The sequence below is a fragment of the Juglans microcarpa x Juglans regia genome, chromosome 3S (assembly GCF_004785595.1).
Source record: "Juglans microcarpa x Juglans regia isolate MS1-56 chromosome 3S, Jm3101_v1.0, whole genome shotgun sequence".
NCBI lineage: Eukaryota > Viridiplantae > Streptophyta > Magnoliopsida > Fagales > Juglandaceae > Juglans > Juglans microcarpa x Juglans regia.
Genome location: NC_054599.1, coordinates 20261829 through 20285210, shown reverse-complemented (window position 1 = coordinate 20285210; position 23382 = coordinate 20261829). Strand labels below are relative to the sequence as shown.

The window sequence follows — 23382 nt, the reverse complement described above, 5'->3', positions numbered from 1 at the left end:
TTTGTTTTCGAAGTATTTATCCATTGGAGTTGGAGGGAATACCTAACGAAAAACATCCCCTTTCTCTTTGATTTCGGTTCCCGCTATCTCTACTCTCTCTCACTCTGCGAACTAGGCATTTCAATCTATAAAATCAATATCCTTCAACTTCGTCCATTTTCGAAACTCCGGAGCTCAGCGCTCGCGCTCTTCACCTACCAATGGCAAAACCTGGAGAAGATGACCTATCGGACGGCCTAGAAATCACTTCCATTGGATCTCTATACAAAGGTCCTTGGGACAAGAAGTACTGGAGCAGCTCTAGGGTTCGGTTTCCACTCTCTTCCCCCTTCTCTCTCTCTCAATATTTGTTTTTCTTGATTTTTATTTTCCATTTATTTTCGTTAAAAACCTGTAATGTGCATTCAGTTTGATTTTCTGCGTGGCCATGCGAATCATCTTGAAATGTATGTAGGTTGAGATCTGTATTGATGTGATAATTAGCATTCAAACCGACATGACTTCACTTAAGTGGATTTTACATGATTTAAATCTCGCAAATAGATCTTGTGCGTATTGTTTGATATGTTTGGGAAGGCTAATCGCTTATAGGAGTGGTCTAACGATTGTTTTGTGAAATGCATTAGGAAGATCCAGCAATGTTAGTACTGGGTAACAATAAAGTCATTCATAAAATTTTCACTTTGGCCTAAGGCTCTCGACAAAAAACTTGAAAACGCTCACTCATTGACTGAACAGACAGTACTGGTTTCAAAGCTTTGGAAAGGCGATGAAAGATATGCGGAACAGGGGTGTTTGAGTCCGAGAATGAGGAGAATATATGATTTTCTTAAATAAAGAACAAAAAAAATTATGATTTCAAAATTCCGTGATGATAGTGCTCTACTAAACTTCTGATATGTTTGGATGGCCAAATTGCCTACACACGATCAAGATCAAGCTGATGAGGAAGAAAATAAGACCTGATTGCTTGGCATAGGCTGTTGAAGATAACATTTTTTTTATGACAGGGACCACCTCACGGCAGAGCCCGTGAACTCATCCATGGAACCTAAAACCCAGGGAAACTAGCACAGCAGTCCACCGCCATGGCCTCCCACTTAAACTTGATCCCAAGGGGAATAAAACCTGTGACATGGAGCTCATGCACACAAGTTCGCCCTTACCACTTGGGGCTACCTGTGGGTGGGTCTTGTTGAAGATAACATTTCAAAGCTAAAGTTATCAAATATCGGTTGTTTAAGCTTGTTTCATCACCAGCTCTCACTCTAGTATGCCTGTACAGAAAGGGTTTCAGTATGAATATGGTGAGCAACAAAGGCGAAGAATGACATTTTGTATTGCTTGAAAGTTTTTCTTTTTTAGTTATAGGTGGAATCTGACTTATCAAAAAAAAAAAAAAAAAAAGGTTAATAGGTGGAATCTGTCCATATAGCTTGTTATCTATTGATTTATCAAGTAAAAGTGGAGATATTTGTCAATGAAAAGAGAAGTTGAAGTTGAAGTTGAAGTAATAAGGTTGGCTGTGAATTCTTGAAGTGCTCCATTTAATGGTCTCACCATTATTACTGACTTGCAATTATCTTATGAAAAATGCTTTGTAGATCGACTTAGTTTTTTGTGGGGTGGATTGGGGGAGAGAAAAAAGTTCCATTTGATCAAATCGGACAAGATTTGTACACCCCTTTCTCGTGGAGGGTTGGGAATTAGAAAGTTGAGTATTTTTAATAAGGCCTTGCTTGGGAAATGGTTGTGGCAGTACCACCAAGAAATAGATGCTTTATGGAGGATTGTGGTTGATGCTAAATTTGGGAGCACTTGGGGAGGTTGGATTTCTAATGAAGTGCATGGATCATATAATGTGGGAGTATGGAGATCTATTAGGAAGGGCTGGGAGGATTTCATTTGTAATTTCAGATTTGTGGTGGGGCCTGGTACTAGGGTCAGATTTTGGGTTGATGTTTGGTGCGGAGACGTTGCTTCAAAGGAGGTTTATCCTTATCTCTTCAGAATTGCATTGCATAAGAAAGCCTCCGTTGCTGATTATATGGATTCCTCAAATGGCCTGCTGCAGTGGAATGTATCATTTATCAGAGCAGTTCAAGATTGGGAAGTAAGAGACATTTCTGAGTTTTGTGGCACCTTGTATGCTTTGAATTTGGACTGTGGTGTGGAGGAAAAACTGTTGGGGATGCATCCAGTTAGATTCTTATTTAATGTTATGTTTTCTCATCCTTCCATTCTCTTCCCTTGGAAGCGCATTTGGAAAATCAAAGTGCTCCTAAAAGTTACATTTTTTGGTTGGCTGGCCTCTCATGGGAAAATTTTGACATAGACAAGTTGAGGAAGCTTGGCTTTTTCATAATGGATTGTTGCTTTATGTGTAAATGGAATGGCGAATCGACGAACCATTTGCTTCTCCACTGTGATGTGGCAAAGGCTTTATGGGATGAAATTCTTGTAAGGCTGGACATTGCTTGGGTGATGTCTAAGAGAGTGGTGGTCTTTTGGCTTGTTGGAGTAGTGTACAGGGAAATCACCAAATAGCGGATGTTTGGAAGATGATGCCTCTATGTCTTATGTGGTGTATATGGAATGAGAGGAATGAAAGATGCTTTGAAAATAGAGAACGATCATGGGGGGGGGGGGGGGGGGGGTTAGAGACTTATTTTTACAATCTTTGTTACTTTGGGATAAGGCTACTATAGTTGAGGGCGATAGTTTTAATGACTTGTATGCTTCTTTTTTTGTCTGCAGGTTGTAATTAGGTATTTCTCTCTTGTATACTACCTGTGTACTTGGGCTATACCTAATTATGAGAATCAATACATTTTCTTACTTATCAAAAAAGTTTCCAAATGCTTCTCTCTGAAGTGTTAAATTGATCCTAACAAAGGTTTACTATATTCGCCATTCGGTGCATTGAGAATAAGGAACAAAGCCATGTTAGTTCTCTGCAATGTGTTCCCTTCCCTAGAACTCATGCCATGTCACTCTTTTTTGTTCCTTTTATGTTACATTTGAAATCAACTAAATTTTATTATTTTGTAGGGTAAAGATCGGTATCCTTATCCTGTTGGGTATCAAGTCATAAGAGCTCATAATGGGAACATGTATAAGATGGAAATTCATGAAGGTCTTAAGGGTCCATTGTTTGTGGTATGTAGCCTGGCTCTGCTGCTCTTGATTTGCTTTGCTAACTAGTTTGGGGCTGCAATGTAGTTTTTAGCCTATGAATAAAACATGTAAATTCCATCTTGTATATGCAGATTGCTTCTGATGGACGTTCATGTTCTGGCCAAACTCCAGATATTGCATGGGAGAAATGCCAAAAGAAAGGTTTTACTCGCATGAAGATTTGGCATGGAAAGAGATTTTCATGCAAGATAGATGGGGTGGAGGTAGATATTGGCAGCTTGTGTTTTTTTCTTTTGATAAGTAAGAAATTTTATTGATTGAATGAAACTAGGTAACACCTATGTACACATGAAGTATACAAAAGAGACTTCTAATTACATTCTAGAAAGCTGAAAAGAAAACAAGGACTCATGAACATTCCCTCCCTTTAGTACAATAGCAGCCAACCATTGAACTAAAGAAAAGACAAAATGTTCCATAATTCCCCCACATTCCTCTCCTTGTTGTTGAAGCACCTCTCGTTGCGTTTTGTCCATATACACCATAAAAGGCACAAAGGAATCATCCTCCATGTCGCTGCCAGTTGGGAACAATGATGATGCATGTTCTAACATGCTAAAAGTTCTACCACACTCTTAGGCATGACCCAAGACAACCCAGCTCGGCTGAAAATACCTGCCCATAGCTCCCTTGCCACCTCACAATGCAGGAAAAGATGCTCAATTGATTTGCCTTTGCTTTTACACATGTAACACCATGTACTTTTGATGAGGGTAAGTCTCCCCCCTTTTGATAAGTAAAGCCGCTTCCAACCCCTTCCAACCTACTAGTCTTTTTTCTACCTTCTCTACAACACCATCCCAAATGTTTTTTTGCTTTGAAAGAGGCTCCCAAAGGAAGACCGAGGTATTTCATAGAAAGAGAGGCTACTTTGCACCCCAACAAACCTGCTAGATGACTGATATTGTCCACCACCCCTAACGGGACCAATTCCGACTTTTCCAAATTCATCGTAAGTATCGAGACAGCTTCAAAACACAAAAGAACAGTCCTTAAAGCTTGCAACTATCCACTGTCAGCATCACAGAAAATTAAAGTGTCATCTGCATACAATAAATGGGAAATGGAAAAAGCATTGGAGTTACCCATTGAAAAACCAGCAATAAAACCTCCCCTTACTGTCGCCTCCACCATACGACTCAGGGCCTCCATTACTATAACAAAGAGAAAGGGAGATAACGGGTCTTCTTGTCTCAAGCCTCTCAAACTCGGGAAGAATCCACAAGGTTGCCCATTAATTAAAACAGAAAACCGAGCGGATGATACACAATGTTTCACCCAACCGCACCACCTATCTTTGAAACTACACCTCCTTAGCATATATAACAAAAATTCCCAACACACATGATCGTAGGCCTTTTTCATATCCAATTTGCAAAGAACTTCCAGAATACTTGCCCTCAACCGACTGTCCAAGCACTCATTCGCGACCAAAACTAAGTCTAAAATTTGCTGGCCACGTACAAAGGCATTTTGAGGCTTGGAAATGATTTTATCCATCACCAAACTCATTCAATTAGCTAACATCTTCGAAATGATTTTATAAATCCCACCTACCAGACTGATGGAACGGAAATCTTTCAACTCAATGGCACCTGCTAACTTCAGGATGAGTGCAATAAAAATAGCATTAAGGGACTTTTCAAACTTATGGCAAAAATAAAATTCATGTAAGACTCTCATTACATCATCTTTCACTATGTCCCAACACTCTTGAAAGAAAGCCATAGAAAAACCATCTAGACTTAAAGTTTTATCTTTGCACATACCTCTCACCACCTGCAGCACTTCGGACTCAAAAGGCTTCTTTAACAAACTCGTTGCATTGCCATCCAACTGTTCAAAATGTAACCCATCCAATTTAGGACGCCACACCTCCGTCTCTTTAAGAGGCTCTTCATAATAATTCTCTATATGGGCTTGAATGTCCGCTGAAGTTTGATGCACCATGGTACCAGAATGTATAACCTCAATCACATTATTGCGCCTATGGGAATTTGCCATTTTGTGAAAGAACTTAGTACATTTATTACCCTCTTTTAATCACGTCATCCTAGATTTTTGTCTCCAAGAGATTTCTTCTAACAACAAAATCCTTTCTATTTTGGACACCACCTTAATTTTTCTCAACAAAGACTCTTCATTTACCTTCCCTTCTTCTATAGAGCTCAACTCATTTCATAGAAGACTCTTTTGCTCATTGGTATGCCTAAAATTCTCAATATTCTACTTCTTCAACTCCAACTTGAGGGCTTTAAGTTTGCAAGTCACAATAAAGCTGGGAGTACCATGAAAAGAATAGGAGGCTCACCAATTCCTCACCTTCTCCTCAAAACCAACCGTTTTGAGCCACGTATTTTTAAATTTGAAATATCTCCTACCCCCATGAATACCGCCACAATCTAGCAAAATAGGGAAATGATCTGAGCATACCTATGGCAAACGCTTCTGAATTAGATCTGGATAATGTGTCTCCTATGAAGAAGAGACTAGAAATCTGTCTAATCTTGACCCCCTCTACTGTTAGACCAAGTGTAAGACCCCCCCCTCCCCTCCACTAGAGGAAGATCAATCAAATTGAGATAAAAATTCAGCTTCAAGAAGTCTTCCATAGCCTGTGTCAAAGAAGTAGTCCCCGTCCTCTCCCAAGGAAAGCGTGCCACATTAAAATCCCCATACACAACCCTAGGTAATTCCCATATATTATGCACTCCCGCAAGCTCTCTTCCCACAACAATCGTCTATCCCTATCCATATTAGGCCCATACACCCCCGCAAGTTCCCACCTCCAACCATCCACAATATTCTTAAAAGAGGCAGCCACTGAATAATTCCCAATGTCGTCCTCTACTAATTCCACCACTCTCATATCCTACATCAACAAAACCCCTCCAGAAGCTCCTAAAGAGGCTAAGAAACTCCATCCCACAAACTCGCAACCCCATAAACTCTGGATAACATTTCTGTCAACATGGCTCAACTTAGTCTCTTGGAGGCATACAACATCAACTTTCCAATTGCGAAGAAGAGAACAAATGCAAAGTCGCTTATTAGCATTGTTAATCCACCTGACATTCCACGATATGATTTTAGGCTTCATAAGAAAAATTGCTCCCCCTACCCTTCTGTCTTTCCCTCCCCACACTACCCTCCTTATTATCGTAATTAATAGAGCACATTAATCTTTTCAACTCTCTGTCTTTTTTAGGAGCCGACTTTACTGCTGTTGATTGACCAGATTCAATGGCCACCAGAAGAGCCTTGAATTGTTCTTTGTAACTCACACAAGAAATCCCCAGAAGTTCCTAAAGCTCTGCCACCTTTTTTAGCACCCAATCCGCAGGGATAGAAGTTGGATTAGAATGAATAGTACAAGCGGGGTAGGACTGCCCAACTCTTTCAGATTACCCCCATCCTCACTGACCACCATCTGTAAGCCCCCTGAGAATTCATCTCACACCTCTACCCCTGCAACTCTTCCCTCTATTTCTAACTCTACTTCCCTTGCCGCCGTAAGCCCAGGAAAACACCCCTCCTGCATCTCGACCGAAAACAACTCAGAGCTACTTCTCTCGCCGGCACCACCAAAATTGGGTTGTTCCCCCCTCAAGGGCAATTCTCCCAACCTTGGGATAGGTGAGCTGGTCTCCCCAACCAAAATCGACAGGATAGGTGTGCTGGTCTCTCCATCGAAACCTCCCTTTCCATTACAGACTTCTCGAACTTCTCCTTCCTCGAGATTCTTGCACTCCCACCGGCAGTCTGACGTTATTGACCCACCAGGGTGGTCGTCGGGAGTTGGCGACCCTTTCTATGCCGGAGCTAGGTCTGGCCGGTCACGTATCGGTGACGTGGTGAGGGGACAACACCCCTGTACCGATATATCAGGCGAGGCTTGATGTTTCTCCCTCCATACCTGTGCTGGGCCTAAGCCTTTGCCCAACCCAACCCCATTAGACTGGCCTAATACTTGCCCAGCTTGAAGAGGCCCTGGAAGGAATTGGCCCAAGCCCAAGCCCACGTCCCCAACTGCCTTACCCTTGGTGCATCGTTTCAACCAACTTATATTATTAGACAAGACACCCACTTGCAATTCCATCTCAGCCAACGCTTGAAGAAGGATTTCCTCATTCAGCCCGACCGTTGCCCTGCCACTCTCCTTACAACTCTAAGCAAACACCAAAGAAGAAGACCCTCCTATACCTGCCGAGCCTGCCCTCTCTGTTGTTTTCGCTGCTCGAGGCACCTCGAGCACCTTTCTGTATGACCGTGCGAAGGGCTTAAGCACCGTCGTCGAAGGTGGGGGTAGCCTTCCATTGCCTCTGTTTTTCTCACCCGAAACAGAGATTGGAGCTAACAGCTCCTTCAAGCTCTCTCCGAAGTTCCTCTATCCGTCCCCCTTCCTCCCTGCAGGTACCACTATCAGACAATTCCTCCTCTCATGCCCAAACTCTGACAAGGTGAAGAACCTGCCGTGAGTGTTGAGTCGTCTTTGCATCACCAGGACCTGGTCCCCCCTTCTGCGAGTTCTAAGAAACTCAGAGGGTCCCCCAGAAGCTGTACATTCCTTCACTTGAGTAGCCAACCAAGCCAAAGCTTCATGATCGATGGAGATATGTTTAATGACCCGACGACTACTCTCCGTGATTCTCCACTGCCTATCATCTTCCTTCTTAAACTCGAAAGTCTTATAATCAATAATAACGTTACGACACGACTGCATCACAGCCAACCAAACGTTAAAATAGAGTATCACAAAGCACTAAAAGAAACCACGAAGCTCAAACACTAGTAGTGTGACTCCAGTAACGGGGATGCACCATCATCGTGATTTTTCGCAAGTGTACGGAGAGAAAAAGTCTAGAGTGTACATGACTCCCATTGGCAGCTTGTAATATCAGCAAACTTCATTTAATAAAGAACATTGTGTTTAAGACCTTACCTTACATTTTGAAGGAACTAGGAAACTTGACAGGATTGAAACAGAATATTTGTCTTTACTATGTTTGAACCTCTGACAGGAGAATATGATCCTTTGAGTTGAAATAGAATAGTGCATCTTCTGTGCAAAAAGTAAATAATTTTTTTTCTACTTTTTTCCCCCCTTGGGAGTTTTTGATAAGTAAAACAAGAAAACATACAATCAACAACGAACAAGAAAATAGAATATTAATCTTAAATTGGTCATGAGTCAACCTTAAATTGCAGTTTTAAAAAAAGATAAGGGTGAAGAGTTTATTACCAATACCCTGCTCCCTTTCACTGCTGATGCTTCATATCCAACGAGTCAACATTTAGGCTTGTTGCTATAATCAATTCTTAATAGCATCAATTGTCCTAACACTCCAGTATGTTGTGCCCAGATTAAATTCATTGTCTTGGCATGTGATGTGCAGTTTTTCGGGTTTAAAAATCCATTAGTACAGAGACTGCTTCGGGAACTGGTGGCAAATGTCAATGGAATAGCAGAGCAAAGTTCCCATTTCTGCAATGGCACTTCTAAAACTGAGGATGACAGTCGACTCTCAGATGAATGTACATATCCTGATCTGCTACCATATATAAAAATTCCAAATAAAGGGAAGAGAAGTAGAAAACATGAAATTGTAATTACGAAGTCAGTTGGCATGGCTAGACTTAAAAGATCCCGATCTCAAGATCTCATTTGTGATTCTGACGCACCGGCTTTAGGACAAGGGAATCAGAAGAACTATAATCTTGGATGTTTCATGCCTCCCTCTTCTCCAGAAAAAGAGTATGGTGTTCATAAACATCCAGGAGCTTTGGTCTTGTCACCTCACTTAATATCTGGAACTATAGAAGAGACGAGCCACTTCTCAGTCAAAGAGGGGCCACTATTGAATTCTGTTGACCACTCTGAGATGAAGGAAGCTGTCCCTACTCAGGAAGAGAGGGAACCTGATGCTTCAGAAAATTGTAAATCTGCTGGAGTAGCTAACAACTTTCCTGAAGGGGAAGCACCTGTAAGCGCATCTCAGTTCTTTGATCCTAGAAGCTGATAAGCTCTTGGATGTTTTTGTCTCCCAGGAAATTTGCATATGTGCATATGTTTTACCTTTACACACACACACGCACATACTGATTCTAAATTACACCCCAAGCTCAGAGTTTTCACTTTTTCTTAACATTTGTGTTTAATTTGTACTCATTATTCTACAGTCAACTAGTTTAGCATGGGAAACACTTTATATATATATATATATAGGTAATTTAAAAAAGACATGAAATAGGAAGCACTCTTAACTTCTTACAGCTTTGTAGATTTCCAGATACTGAGTTAGAGGAGTTCAATGTTCAAAATGTAGCAGAAGAGGAAAATAGAAGTGCACTAGCTCAAAAAGACTGCTTGGTACTTGGTGATGGTCTTTGTGCACCAGATACTTTAGATCTTACACAAGGTATTCCTCAACTCATTCACTGTGTTGTGCTACATAGGCTAGTAGTTGATGTATCATCATCTGTAGTTCCCTCAGTTTGTAATTGAGCCTAGTTCAATGCAGATAATACTTCTAGTCCTCCTGCAAGTCCCCGACATAAAGGTGTATACAATGAGAAAGAAGAGTTAACTGCAGCTGACATGGTCATTTCTGAAGAAATGGTGACCGAATCACATCCACAGGAAGAAACAGGCACATCTAACTCAAATGCAAGTTCTGAAAAGAGTGATTATGATTCAGTTGGTCAGGAAATCGCCAAGTCAATGATGACACTTCTGCTTCCACAAGCAGTTCCTCTGCTCAAAAAGGTGTCTAGGAAGAAAAAGGCTTCGAATAGCCCTTCAAAGGCTTTTAGCTGTATGGTGAAGTCTCAGTTGGAAAATAATGAAGCCAGATACTCTGCAGATGTTCCCTCTCCTGGTAGTGTTGAACCTTCTGCTGATTATTTTATTTCTGGTATTTGCCATGTATATTGACCCTTCTTTAAGTTCATTGTAGCATTCGTTTTTCTTATGTTTGGGTCACTTTCTTTTGAACTTGCAGTTTTAATACTTACTGAGACTGCTCATATGGAAAAGGAAGAAATGATGCATATCCAAAGTAGAGTTCTTGATTTAGTTGGACCAAGTTTTGGACATACCAAGTCTGTCGTTCTTGACAGTTTTGAGGATGATCAATGTGGAGAGCTTGTTACTAAGGAGGTGAAATTGTCTCATGATATTGCTGAAGGCAATCACTTCACTTTTGACAAAGACAACTGTCCTCCCAACACTTGGGGCAGCTTTTTGTACAGAATGAGTCATCATTTTCTCATGTTAAGACCAGTGGGAACAAAGATGTCTTTTGCTATGATGAATTACACATGCCTTTGAATGAAAAGCCTCAAGAGGGAGATGAATGTATATCTGAGTCCATCTCAGCTTGTGCATTGCCCAGCAATGACATCAATGCTCGTGCTAAGTTGGATGAAAACCCAGTAGAAGTTGAAATCCATTCCAAGGAAAAGCACCTCAAAATTGTAAATGATTGTACTGAAGGTAATAAACTTTTTCCAAACCATCTGTTAAATTTTGTGTTCAGTCCTTAAGTAATAAGAATTAGAATATGTCATCTGCTTGAATTCAGTGTAGCCAATGAAGCAAGGCACCTATAGCTTCTACTACCTTGGTAATCATTAATAATCTCTTAGTTCCTTTTTCTTCATAAAGACGACATATTGGAAGGTACTGTATATTCTGCCTATAAAGTTGGGAGCCACAAACCACGAAATGATTATGACCTTTATTTTATGGTCATGAACTATTTTGAAGTGTTTACTTGTAACAAAAAAAAAAAAATTATTTTGAAGTGTCGAAACTTTTTAGTACTGCTATCTTTAAGTTCAAAATGATCCCATTCTTTACAAATTTCAGCTCACCCAGATACTCATGTTTCTACAACTACTGATACAACTGACACCAACCAAAGAAGCATGGTTGATTCTTCAAAAATATCATCAAAGGAAATAAGTTTTAAGGGAGGGGATGCTGAACCTGGCATTACGTTCTTTAGTCAAATACCAAATAAGGTCTATACCCGAAAAAGGGCCCGAAATGTGAATCTGTTGGCAAGGAAGGATGATGTTCCACTCTCAGAAAGTATCATATTTAGAAACTTTGGAGAGGATCTTCACCCGGAAAAAGATCCTGCCACAGGAACTTTGCTTGCCTCAGAGATTCATCAGACGAGCTCTTCTAATGACAAACCATGCTATGAAGATTTATTGGGAGGTCAAGCCAGGCTAGGTGGACAATCCTGTGTGTCGCACACTGAGAATACCATAGATTCCAAAATTTCAACAAACAGTATGGCTCCTGCTATATCACAAAGTCACGCATTGGCATTTGCCTCCGATGAGAAGGATACTTCAGATGTTTTTCAGCAATCTGTTTCACATGTAGAAAAATCTGAAGCCCATCTTGACAAGAAGGCGGTTGGGCACAAGAATATTGTAGAGTTAAACAGTCCCTCATCGATTCTGAATCAGAACACCAGTTTTGGTGGAAATAACAGTTTGATGGCTAAAGGAGTTCAAGAGAGTGTAGACACAAAACTTCGCAGGAAGTTGAAGCTTAATAATGAGCTAAAAGACATTGTTGAGCTTGTGGGATGCTATGTCCATCCCATGCCTATTTCGTCACTATTTTTGAGCACCAAAGGGAATGAAATCTGCATTTGTGTTTCATGTGGCCTTCTGACGGACAGAGACAGAAACCTTTTCATATACAGGTTAGCAATCCAGGAACCAAGAGTTGGATGCCCTTCTTTCGTTGGGCACACATCCATAACATTGCCGATTCGCAAATATTACTTTGGTAGAGAAGTAAGTTATTGTATAACTTCTGGGCACTTGTATTCATTTTAAAAAATTCCTTGGGTTGGTCGTCAGTCACATTTCCAGCTTATCATAGACATCACTATGATTGTGTTATCCTGCTAGGTTGAACTGGAAAGATCTGGTTTGCACTTTGCTCCAGATGGTCAGCATCTTGTTTTACTCGACAGCATAAAAACACCTTATTGCAGGTTGTATCTATATGGATTTTAATTATACTGAATGATAACATGACACAAACATAGTGATTTTGGGTATTTATTCTTAGGGAAGGGAGAATTCAGTGCTTGTGTTCAACATGTAAATCGGACTGCTTCGAGGAGAATACAGTGAAGATTGTGCAAGTAAAATTCGGTTATGTTTCAGTTGTTGTAAAATTGAAAGCAGTTGAGATCTTACATTGTATATTGGTTTGTGAACCCAACCATCTTGTTGCTGTTGGAGAGAGTGGGAGACTGCATCTGTGGGTTATGAATTCAGCATGGAGGTGAGTTTTAGATCTGTCATGTCTATCTGGTTACACTTCTTTCATGTATAGTGGCGCATTGCTATGATGTGACCCTAATATTCATGCAGATAGATTTTTTAATTACATTCGGATGTCTTATTGTGTCAGTAACTAGTCGTTCTCTCAAACTTGATATTGGATGCCCAAACTCAGAATATTATTTTGTAGAGCTTGTTTTATGGATACCTAGTGATACACACATTCATGAAAGAAGTAAAGAGAGGATATGAACTTGCTCAAATCTGAGGGTTCCTGAAGTCTGATATATTGTGTCAGCAACTTGTTAATTTAGTCAAGATTAACTTTACATATTCAACTTGGCATTTTCTTTATTGATTTACTGTTTTCCATTGCCATTCCATTTATTTTCCCAATACACAGTGCACAGACAGGGGAATTCATTTTACCGGCTAACAATTGCACCTCTCCTGGCCTAATGGAGTTGAAGGGAATTCCAAAGTGTGCTTCTCTAGTTGTGGGTCATAATGGTGTTGGGGAATTCAGTATATGGTATGTATCGCTATTTTTTCTCCCTGCAGCCCCAATTTGTTTTTTCTGCTTCTTAAGAGGGCTACAGGTTTATCAGCTTGAACGATTATCAATATGGTATGCCTCAAAGTATTCTTGTCTCTAGCTTATAGCACGCATTACATAGCTTTTTTTTTTTTTTTTTAAAAAAAATTAGTTTGTAATTTGACAATTCATGAATTGATTGCAATGGTTTTACTTTGGGTTTTGTCCTTTCGAACCAACCACTCCAGCTGTCCTTAAATAGTTGAAGCCTTTTTTTGGGCTATCCTAAAATACAGGGGAGTTTGCAAAAATGATATATATATTCGTGCAACTCAAATTTGAAACCACCTTTCAAAACTGATCCTACTTTTTTTTCCTCTCATTTATATCCTGTTGGAAGTATTTATGACATCTTGCATCCATTCAGATGAATAAACTCTAATCAGCACCAAGTCATTACTTTGTGAAATTAAAGAATGAATCACTGCAGAAGCAAAACAACTTTTAAATCCTATAAGTTGACCTGAGTTTTCTATGAGATTGAAACTTAGTTATCTTATATCTAAATAAGCGTCACATATTTATGCTGCTAAAGAGCAAAGCTTCACAATTTTCTCAAAACTACAGTCTAATTGGTCAATGCAAGCTTTTAATATCTATGGATAAAGTTGAATATGTTCAGGAAAAAAGGTCGAAAGTTTACATTTAATGACCCAGTAAATGAAAAATCAAAACCTAATTTATCTTGTTATGTTTTCTTACGTAGTAGCACCATGTTCTTTTGGTCAACATTTCAGTCTATGATATGATTCTTAATTTGGTCAATTTTAAGTTTCAACCAGTTCTACTATACTCATTCCCTTTTCTGGGAGATACTGAGAAAGTTTTGTATGTATTTTGATGTTGGCCTGGGTAATAATGCTGAGACTGAAACCTTGGGATAAATTGCTATGGTGTTCATGTCACCAAGTTTTAGGCAAAGCTGAGGTATGATTATTGTAGTCCTTTTCGGCAATTAGTTTTACCTCGAAGTGGCCCAACTCACATATTTATGATATTGTTTTTCTTTTTGTTAGTTTCCTCTTTGATGAGTGCTTTGTTTTAAAACTGATACACAGCTGTTCTGCACCATGCACCCATTCTATCAGTTTCACCCGTTGCTTTATGCTCTCTTTAAACCACATTCACCCCATCCCCCAGAAAGGAAAATTAGTATAGAGAGTAAAAGAAGGGCACAAACACCAAAACGGTGAAGGAAAATTTATTTATTTTCTTTCTGGGACAGATTGGTATCTGACAGGCAGTACGTTTCTTTTGTTTCAGGGATATTTCTAAGCGCATCTGTCTGTCAAGTTTCTCTGCTCCAAGCACTTCAATTTATCAATTCTTTCCAATTAGTTTGTTTAATTGGAACAGCAAATACCATGTTTTCAGCAACTCTAATGTTGAGGAACACATCAATGGGATTATGGCTGCAACAAAAATGTGGTTCTCAGACAACAGTGTGAATAATTCTTTTCTTTCATTTGAGGGCGAAGATATTGCTGTCTGGCTCCTTGTCTCAACCATCTCAGACTCTGATGCTCAAGATGACTATATACCAAGTTATTGCCAGAATCATTCAGTGGGAGGGTGGAGGCTGGCTCTACTGGTGAAAGATAAGGTTGTACTGGGATGTGCACTTGATCCAAGGTGCTTTATTTTTCATACTTAGCAATATGTTGCCAAATTCATTTTGGGCAAGGTGTTTTCTTGTATACATTCAGTGTACTTGGTTTCTCCTTTTGATATATATAATTTTTTACTTATAAAAAAAAATATGTTGCCAAATTCAAACCTTTGGAGGATGATAGAAAGAATTCTTGGAAATGATACATTTCGTATTTCAGAAGTCAACTTTGTTATTCCATGCTAAGAAAGTTTAAACTGTAGAACTTACTGTGCAGGGCTTCTGCTGTTGGTGCATCAGCTGGTCACGGGATTATTGGCACATGTGATGGACTTGCATACATGTGGGAATTGGCAACTGGAACTAAACTTGGCATGTTGCATCATTTCAAAGGTATGTTTGTATCTTAAACTTCCATATTTATGCTGTTCTGTTTTGTTTTTGTTCTCTTATGAGAATTGCTCTTACATGTATATTGCAACGGAGTAATGCTAGGTACAAGCCCCAGATGTACAAGCCTTGTACAAGTCTTTTGTAAAAATTTGGGCCCCATAAAGAAAAAATGAGTTTTTCACACTTTTGCATGGTGGGGTCTACTTTTTTATAAAGGGCTTGTGCATTTGGGGCTTGTATATATCATTTCGTATATATCATTTCTCATTGCGATATTGTGCACTCACAATTGCTAGCAGTGTGTGTAGCATGAAGACTGCCTTCTAGTACATTTGGAGTTCAGTTTCTATTTTCTCTTTGGATCAAAGCACTGTGTTTATATTTGAGATAGACGCATCTTGATAGAAGATAAATAAGAATTCATTGCATATTCAAGACAAGAAGTTTTTTCTTTTCTTTTCTGTAATGAAATTAGATTTACTCCTTGCAGAGGGCCTATGCATCCCTGGAATTAGTCGAAACGCTGTTCATGGACACTAGGTTCCAATAAAAGAAAAGTGAAATTAGATTTGTGAGCACCACATACTTAGCGTAACTATGCAAGATGATGAGAAATTGGTCATTATCTTTTCAACATGTTTTTATTTAAATGTATTGCAATGTAAAAATATTTTAAAGATGAACAATTATCCTAATATTAGGAAACACTGAACAACCAACCTTGAGCTAATATAATGTGTCTTATTAGAGCAATGTCTGGCTTACGGTAGGTTTTGCTTGAATATTTGTTCTCTAGCAAACCACTAAGAGTAATCATAATGACCATCATGATTAATTGTTGAAAGGGAAAAATATTATATCAAAGCCTACTCTTCATATTTCTCTCAGTTCGTTCTGTCTCAAGATTTGTTGCTTGATTTGAACCTTTCAAGTTTGCATTATAGATTGTTGTTTTGAACTGCTTGACATTTTCTTTAGTTTGTCGAAAGAGAAGTGCGAGATTTACACAGAGATAAAAAACAAACTTACAAAATATGTGATTTGATATGATATATTAGATCTATTTTATAATAAAAGGTACTTTACAATTAGAGTACCACATCAAGCCATATCAATTTTAAGTTTGTTCTTATTAGATCTCTGTGTCAACCAAACATTTTTCTTGTTGAAATACCGTTTCAGTCCCTGAACTATGCTCAGATTCCAATTCTGTCCTTCAAATATCTTTTTATTTTTTCCAATTTTTGACACAGCAATGCTTATGAGGCTTCAATGTAACATCACAATTTGAATGTTAATTACTAATATGGTGGACACTTTTTGAACACATGTCCTTATAAAGCTGGCGTAGTATGTATGGCAACATGTTGGCTTCAGACAATTAAAACATATGGAGATACGTGAAATGTATGTTAGGCTTATTTCATTATTTCTTGAAAATTCATGTGTGATTCTGTTTTGTAAGACCAACATGTGGCTTTAAGTATCACATCAACATTATCAAGATACTTGTGTAGAGGATGTCAATCACATCAGCAATTGTTATTTAGATAGCGATGGTCAAGTGGGGTAAAAATAACATCAAGTACTTTTAGAACTTCAAAGACTAAGTTCAAACCATTGATAAGTCCTGATGAAATCCGGATTTGCAATGTAATTTAATAACCAAATGCAGATTTTAATTTCTTTTTAATTCTCCTTTGTTTTGTTACCGTATTAGGTGGCCGTATTTCATGTGTTGCTACAGACGATTCAGGGGCAGGTGCTTTAGCAGTAGCTAGTGATGGAGGTCAGTTACTGGTTTATCTGCAAATTCTGCATGCTGAAAAACAATTTTCAAATTAACAAGCGAACACGCATACCAGTTTTTGCTCTAATGTTCTTTGTTGAGATCCTTGATATTCACAAGGCCACACAGCCTATATTCCCAAAGTTCTCATTCAGTTTGTCAAGATGTGCATGGTTCTTAAAAGGAGAAGGAGACATACAGACCGGTTTCTGCTCAAATGTTTTATTCTGTGAGCTGTTATCGGAAAACTTGGTATTAGTGAGGGAATGCTTCCTAGATCCCTAGAGGTAAGTGTATGCACCATTGACCTTAAATGTACACAGATCAAACTGGGTCCATTTTTAAATGGTGAATAATAATCAAATTCCCTCTTTGATATTGTCTGTCTGCTTCTTAACCAATAATCAAGATTCCTCTTTTCTGATCCATGATTGTGTGGTCCTTCCCACACAACATGATTCTCTCAAGTTCGCTTCATTACTTCCAGAATTCAATTATTAAGTTTGTCTGCTATTATTGGTGGGTGTAATTTAAGTAGCTGATACTGTCATTGGGGCCCTAAAAGCCCCTGCGTTGAATGAATGCTTGTGAATCAGAGGCTGAAATGTTGACTCCTAGGGGTTGGCTCAAGTGACAAGTGTTTTGGTTTTGTTGTTATGCTCGAACCCTTGGGCGCAAACAATTTCATTTCTAGGAACCACATCTTGTTGGTTAAAAGCCAACGATTTACCTAGTCTGTGTGATGGAGATGCTTTACACGACTATGAGGTTTAATTGGGTTAAAGACATGTTGTGTTTGCATGGTCTTTGGAATTTCTCGTCATAAAAACTCACAGGCTGTAATGTTTGATGTCTGATACATTCCTACCCAATGACTTTTTGACAAGATACTACAACTGGTGTTACTGTCTAACAACCGAAGTGCTTTGGTTTGTAGTTCAGAGACAGCTTAGATAGCATGAAATTTTAGAAATAGATTATATTTATAGTCATATCGCTGCACACTATTTGGAAAAAAAATGAATAAATATGAGACTCATATGAAAAAATTAATTTTTTAATGGTGGATTCAAATTTTTTCAACAAGAATGTGTGGTACTTATATCATAACTGTATTTAGTCGTACTCTTGGAAATAATTGAGATCAGAAGCGAACTTGAGAGAATCATTGAATTCTGGAAGTAACTTCTAATTGAAGCCCTTGCCCATCCCAAATTTGCGTGCTCTGCAAGCTGTAATTGTTATTGACTATTGAGTGAGAGTGGTCACGTTCGCACAAACGATCCTTACCTCGTTAGCTTGCAGCAGTGTAAGCTGGAGAGCCTATTTACATTGGAAAAACATCTATTTACATGCCGCTTTATAAATGAGTAATAATATACACAATATATTGTATAACAATGTTATAAAATAAGAGTATTTTTATAAAATGATATTATTTTTATAAGATGTTTTACAAAAATATCTTTTATTTAAAATATAATTGTGTAAAGTGTTTTGTGTAAATCATTTTCTTTAATATACTAACGACATCTTTGTCGTGGAAATCATTGCATCAGCTATCATAAAAAATTATTTGTACGTGTTAAAATTCTTAAAATTCTTTGTACTAATCTTATTAGTTATTAGTAATAGTATGAGTGGTTTTTAGGTTAAACACTTAAATAAAAAATACATTAAATAGAAAGAATTCTCAAGATATAGAATAACATTTTCTTTGATGAAAGTTTTAATAAGAATTTCCGTCTCATTTTATCGATCATTACAATTTTTTAAAATTTTTTATATAAAATAAATAAATAATTTATTTTTTTAAAAATTTTAAAATAAAAATAATATTAAAAAATATATTCTAATAATATTTTGGATAATGATACCTTTCCAACCGATTTACTCCTTTATTATTCTAACCGGTTTACTCCTCTTTTACCACTTAGGCTATATTTTAAATTTTTTATTTTTTATCATTTTCTTTTAAGTATTTTTTTAACATTTTTAATCATTAAAAAAAATTAAAAAAATATATAATTTTATTAATAATCACTTTTTTAACGATTAAATGAAATAAAAAATTAAAAAAAATTAAATATAAAAAGAGGAGTAAATTATTAGTAAACGGGAGTAATCTTATCATTTTCTATTTTAGAGAGAAATTTTTTAGTTAGGTGTGGTTGAAACTACCAAACCAACCTGAACTCAACGGAGAAACCAAAGCCACCCCCCAACGGCCACTCTCTCCTCTGATTTAAGAACAAAGAGGAGCTGAGCTTTTGCACTCAAACAAACAGACGACACTCTCTTTTTGTCTGAGTTTTCTACTCTGAAATCACGTAATATTGATTGTTTCCAGCGAAAACGGAATAAAAAATGATTCAGCAATCGGTTTCGAACCCTTGTCCAATCTCTATCCCATTTCCAAAACTCAAACCGCACTCCATGTCCTGGAATACCTCTGCCTGTATTTGCTTTCTTTGTGATTTTCCCGGTAGTTATGTGAGAACGAGAATTCGCTGTGAAGCTGTGGATTCGTCCAAGGTTGACATAAAACCGTCCCCGTCGTCGTGGGATTCGTCGGCGGCGAAGAAGAGTGGGCCCTACCCCGGAGGAATGGGGCCCTACACGGGGAGAGACCCGAATGCGAAGAAGCCGGAGTGGTTGAGGCAGAGAGCACCTCAAGGAGAGAGGTACGAGCAGGTGAAGGACTCCCTCTCCCGCTTGAATCTCAACACCGTCTGCGAGGAAGCCCAGTGTCCTAACATCGGGGAGTGTTGGAACGGAGGCGGAGATGGTGTTGCCACTGCCACGATCATGCTTCTTGGGGATACTTGCACCCGCGGCTGTAGATTTTGTGCTGTCAAAACCAGCAGAAACCCTGCGCCTCCCGATCCATTGGAACCACAAAACACTGCCAACGCTATTGCAAGCTGGGGGTATGTGTAATGCTTTAGAGTTTGGAAACCATGATATTTTTTTGTAAGTAAAAACCGTGACAATTTTATATCCGTAGTTGTTGAACTTGAACTAATAGAACTATTGTGATTTCGCTGTGTAATTATGCGGCTCCCTAAATAGAACTAGATTTATTACGCTCCATTATAAGTATTTGGAACAAGGGTTTTTTTTAATCGGTAAAGAAAGTATTTGGAACAAGGACTACCATTATGATGCTTGAAACTTGTTATTTTGTTCCATAAGAATTTTGAACCGGTAGTTTTATAGTATTGAAGCTTATCACAAAATTGAACATTTATTAGACGTTTATTGGGTGGTTTATAATACATACCTTATCATGTGTATCTCAATGCAATTTCATAATTCGGTACTCTTTTTTTTTTTTTTTTTGATATTTCTAGTGTGGACTATATTGTTCTAACGAGTGTAGATCGTGATGATCTACCTGATGGTGGAAGTGGGCATTTTGCTCAGACTGTCAAAGCTATGAAGGTGTGTAAATCTTTCCGGCTATTGTCTCGAGGTGCTTTCTACTCAGTTATGCATGCTATTGCAAATGAGGTTGAAATCAAAATTCAGGTTTGTTGGATTCTATATGACTCCTTTTGCAGAAACTCAAGCCTGAGATCATGGTCGAGTGCTTAACTTCTGATTTTCGGGGCAACTTGAAGGCTGTAGAGACTCTGGTACACTCAGGATTGGATGTGTTTGCCCATAATATTGAGACAGTGAAACGGCTCCAGCGAATTGTCAGAGATCCTAGGGCTGGGTGAGTTGCAGTATATGTCATCTTTCTGCTTAGTCATTGATTGTTTGTTTCTGCCCCCTCCCCCCACCCTTTGTTTTTTAAAAGGTTTTCTCCCTATAGCAGTTTGAATCTTTTAAGTCTGTCTGCAAAATAGATATTTTATTTTTCATCTCTGCATCACCTTCCAATTGGTATTCCTATAAATAACTAGAAGAAACTATTGTTACTTTAAAATTAAAAAAAAAACAAAAAGAATCTAGTAAGAAGTTTTTAGTTATGAGAAAATTTGGAAAGCTTTGAGAGCTATAAGACGAGGAAAAAAACTAGCAGGAGTGATGTAAGACCTCATTCTGTTGATTTTAGAGTGCATTTTCAGGCGGACTCATTCTGTTGATTTTAGAATGCATGATTGGACTCAGTTTAGCAGTTGGTGTGCCAGGCTTATTGGCGTACCCCATATATGGCCTTTGTTTCATAGATTTTTTCTTCCTCTATACTGAACATGTGTTTGCTGATTCTATTTATGTTTCTTGTGTTTTGTTCATTTATGCAGGTATGAACAGAGCTTGTCAGTTCTAAAACATGCAAAACTCAGCAAGGAGGGCATGATAACAAAATCCTCTATAATGTTGGGCCTTGGAGAATCTGATAATGAATTGAAAGAAACCATGGCTGATTTAAGGGCTATAGATGTCGATATTTTGACACTTGGACAATACTTACAGGTTAGTTGATAAGCGATAGTTCGTTGCATAACACCAATCTGCCTCTTTTTTTGGGAAAATTTCAGGGTCTTACATGATTACATCCTATTTTTTTCCCTGATTTTCCTTGTTGCAACCAGTCTGAGTAGTAACCACTATTTGAGGTTTATAATTCAATATATAATTATGTTGTCAAAGTTTGCAATTGTACGTGTGTTCATAAGGGTATTTGCCATGTAGCTTACAGAAGGGACATTTCTAAATAGGAGCCAAGTTCTTGATATTTTTCCAAACCATGAGAGAGTTTGGGGTAATATATACTAGTTTATATCATGACACAGAAATCCGAGCATTCTGGCACATGAAAAATGGGATCATTTTGAAACTTTGGTGCGGCCCATGTTTGTGCGTGTAATTTTTGCAGAGCTTAATCTTCTTCAATACTTTAAGTTGACTCATTGCTCGGATCTGGCACTACTTGGCTCTTGGTATTAACTTGAATTTGTTTACAATTGTTTGTTGCAGCCAACTCCATTACACCTGACTGTCAAAGAGTATGTTACCCCTGAAAAGTTTACTTTCTGGAAGGAATACGGGGAGTCCATTGGATTTCGTTATGTAGCCAGTGGACCTCTGGTGAGCTCTCTGTTACTGTTTGCATAGATGATGGTATCCTTATTTTCCATTCTCATATGAATGGATACTTTTTAGAATACAAAGAGCCACTGAAATGGACTAACAGGATGAGCTCCTCCCATCCAAATATATCTTGGTTCAAATTATTCTCTGACTAGTGTTTGGGTGGACTAGAAAATTGGGGAAAAAATTTGAAGTCAAAGTTTCTTCAAACTAATTGCCAATGAGTAATGTGATTTAATAATTTTCTCAAGCTCATACTTTGAATTTAAGAAATAAATCTTACAAGTTCAACATGTATTGATTTTTCAGGTCCGATCCTCATATAGGGCTGGCGAGCTCTTCGTTAAGACGATGGTTAGAGAAAGGGTTAATAGCACTGCTGGCAAATCCTAATGAGTTTTGGCTATGTGGACTTTCCGATGTATTGCTGTTGAGCTAACCACAAATTAGTGAATGGCGTGTCGTGGGCAAATGACTGCAAAGGCAGTCCTAAATCATTATAGTCTAAATTTTTGTAGGTCTAGTGAAAAAATGTCTTCATTTTTTTGAGGATTTTGTTTTTATGTTGAAACCCATTGCCTGGCTTACAAAATTTCAATAATCTTCAAGTTAGCATTTATTCTCACATTATAATTTTCCACTGGTGCTACTTTTTTTACACCCTTGAGACTAATACGTGAAGAAAGTTGAAAGATTTCAAACAAATCCCAGAAGGAGAGATAGAAGTTGGTTCTTAGATATTTCTATGCCATTTTTGTGGCTTTCTTATTCCAATGCATTTGGTTGGAAAATGAAGTAGCCACAAGTGTCTCTAGAAAACAGAAACAAAGGGTAGGGTACATGAAGTATACAACATGAATTCCACTTCAGATCTGAATTGCATCACCAGTCACAAGAACAGGAGCTGGGATATTCTCTTTGAACTACTCTTTTTAGTCGGGAAGCAGTTAAAAGTTTGAAGCTTTGTATGACTGTAAACTGATGATTGAAAACAACCTCGTGATACCCCATACTAAGTGCTAAATGTAGGTGGTGTATGGGGATTCCGCATTGTTAGAAGTTTTCACTCTTTATAATAGTTTTAATGGGATTTCAATTATATCATTGACTAGTCTTTTTTGAGTATTAGTCTTTTTAGAGTATAAGTGTAGATGTGACTTGGGCCGGCCTTCGGGCATTACAAACCTTGTCAGCGTTGCGTTGAATTCAAGTTTTATAATATTATAAGGTTATTTTTGTTTAGTTTGCGATGTCAAATGCATCCTCATATCGAAGATCAGCTTCCATGGAGGCGAAATGATTCTCAACACCTCATTGATCGTTAACACTTCATTGATCGTATTAATAAAAAATATTTGCATTGATGACTATCAAATATGATTGTCAAAATTGGCTGTCATACATGAGCAAGTAGTAATTGATGTCACAAATGAATAA

General features: G+C 38.1%; 3 protein-coding genes across 6 annotated transcripts; all 3 read left to right on the top strand.

The window, feature by feature from the left end:
* Positions 1–8: 8 nt before the first annotated feature.
* Positions 9–9620, top strand: LOC121257970. 2 transcript variants are annotated; one of them, XM_041159273.1, is made up of 5 exons: positions 9–305; positions 3052–3161; positions 3263–3401; positions 8595–9182; positions 9489–9617. In XM_041159273.1, exons 1-5 carry the CDS (start codon positions 201–203, stop codon positions 9498–9500), a joined length of 954 nt encoding a protein of 317 aa, XP_041015207.1. In that variant the 5' UTR covers positions 9–200; the 3' UTR covers positions 9501–9617. The 2 variants fall into 2 exon arrangements, with proteins under 2 accessions (XP_041015207.1, XP_041015206.1); XM_041159272.1 differs by having other exon boundaries at positions 10–305; positions 9481–9620.
* Positions 9621–10411: 791 nt separating this feature from the next.
* LOC121257969 lies at positions 10412–17333 on the top strand. Of its 2 annotated transcripts, none has more exons than XM_041159271.1 (8): positions 10412–10693; positions 11351–12018; positions 12136–12221; positions 12299–12517; positions 12920–13048; positions 14375–14743; positions 14998–15113; positions 16834–17333. In XM_041159271.1, the coding sequence occupies exons 1-8, from the start codon at positions 10519–10521 to the stop codon at positions 16956–16958; spliced, it is 1887 nt and encodes a 628-aa protein (XP_041015205.1). In that variant the 5' UTR covers positions 10412–10518; the 3' UTR covers positions 16959–17333. The 2 variants fall into 2 exon arrangements, with proteins under 2 accessions (XP_041015205.1, XP_041015203.1); XM_041159269.1 differs by having other exon boundaries at positions 11069–12018.
* A 1738-nt stretch (positions 17334–19071) lies between these two features.
* LOC121258432 (lipoyl synthase, chloroplastic-like) lies at positions 19072–22570 on the top strand. 2 transcript variants are annotated; one of them, XM_041159943.1, is made up of 6 exons: positions 19073–19832; positions 20256–20346; positions 20466–20623; positions 21156–21327; positions 21832–21942; positions 22255–22570. In XM_041159943.1, exons 1-6 carry the CDS (start codon positions 19270–19272, stop codon positions 22336–22338), a joined length of 1179 nt encoding a protein of 392 aa, XP_041015877.1. In that variant the 5' UTR covers positions 19073–19269; the 3' UTR covers positions 22339–22570. The 2 variants fall into 2 exon arrangements, with proteins under 2 accessions (XP_041015878.1, XP_041015877.1); XM_041159944.1 differs by lacking the exon at positions 21832–21942 and having other exon boundaries at positions 19072–19832.
* The last annotated feature ends 812 nt before the right edge of the window (positions 22571–23382 follow it).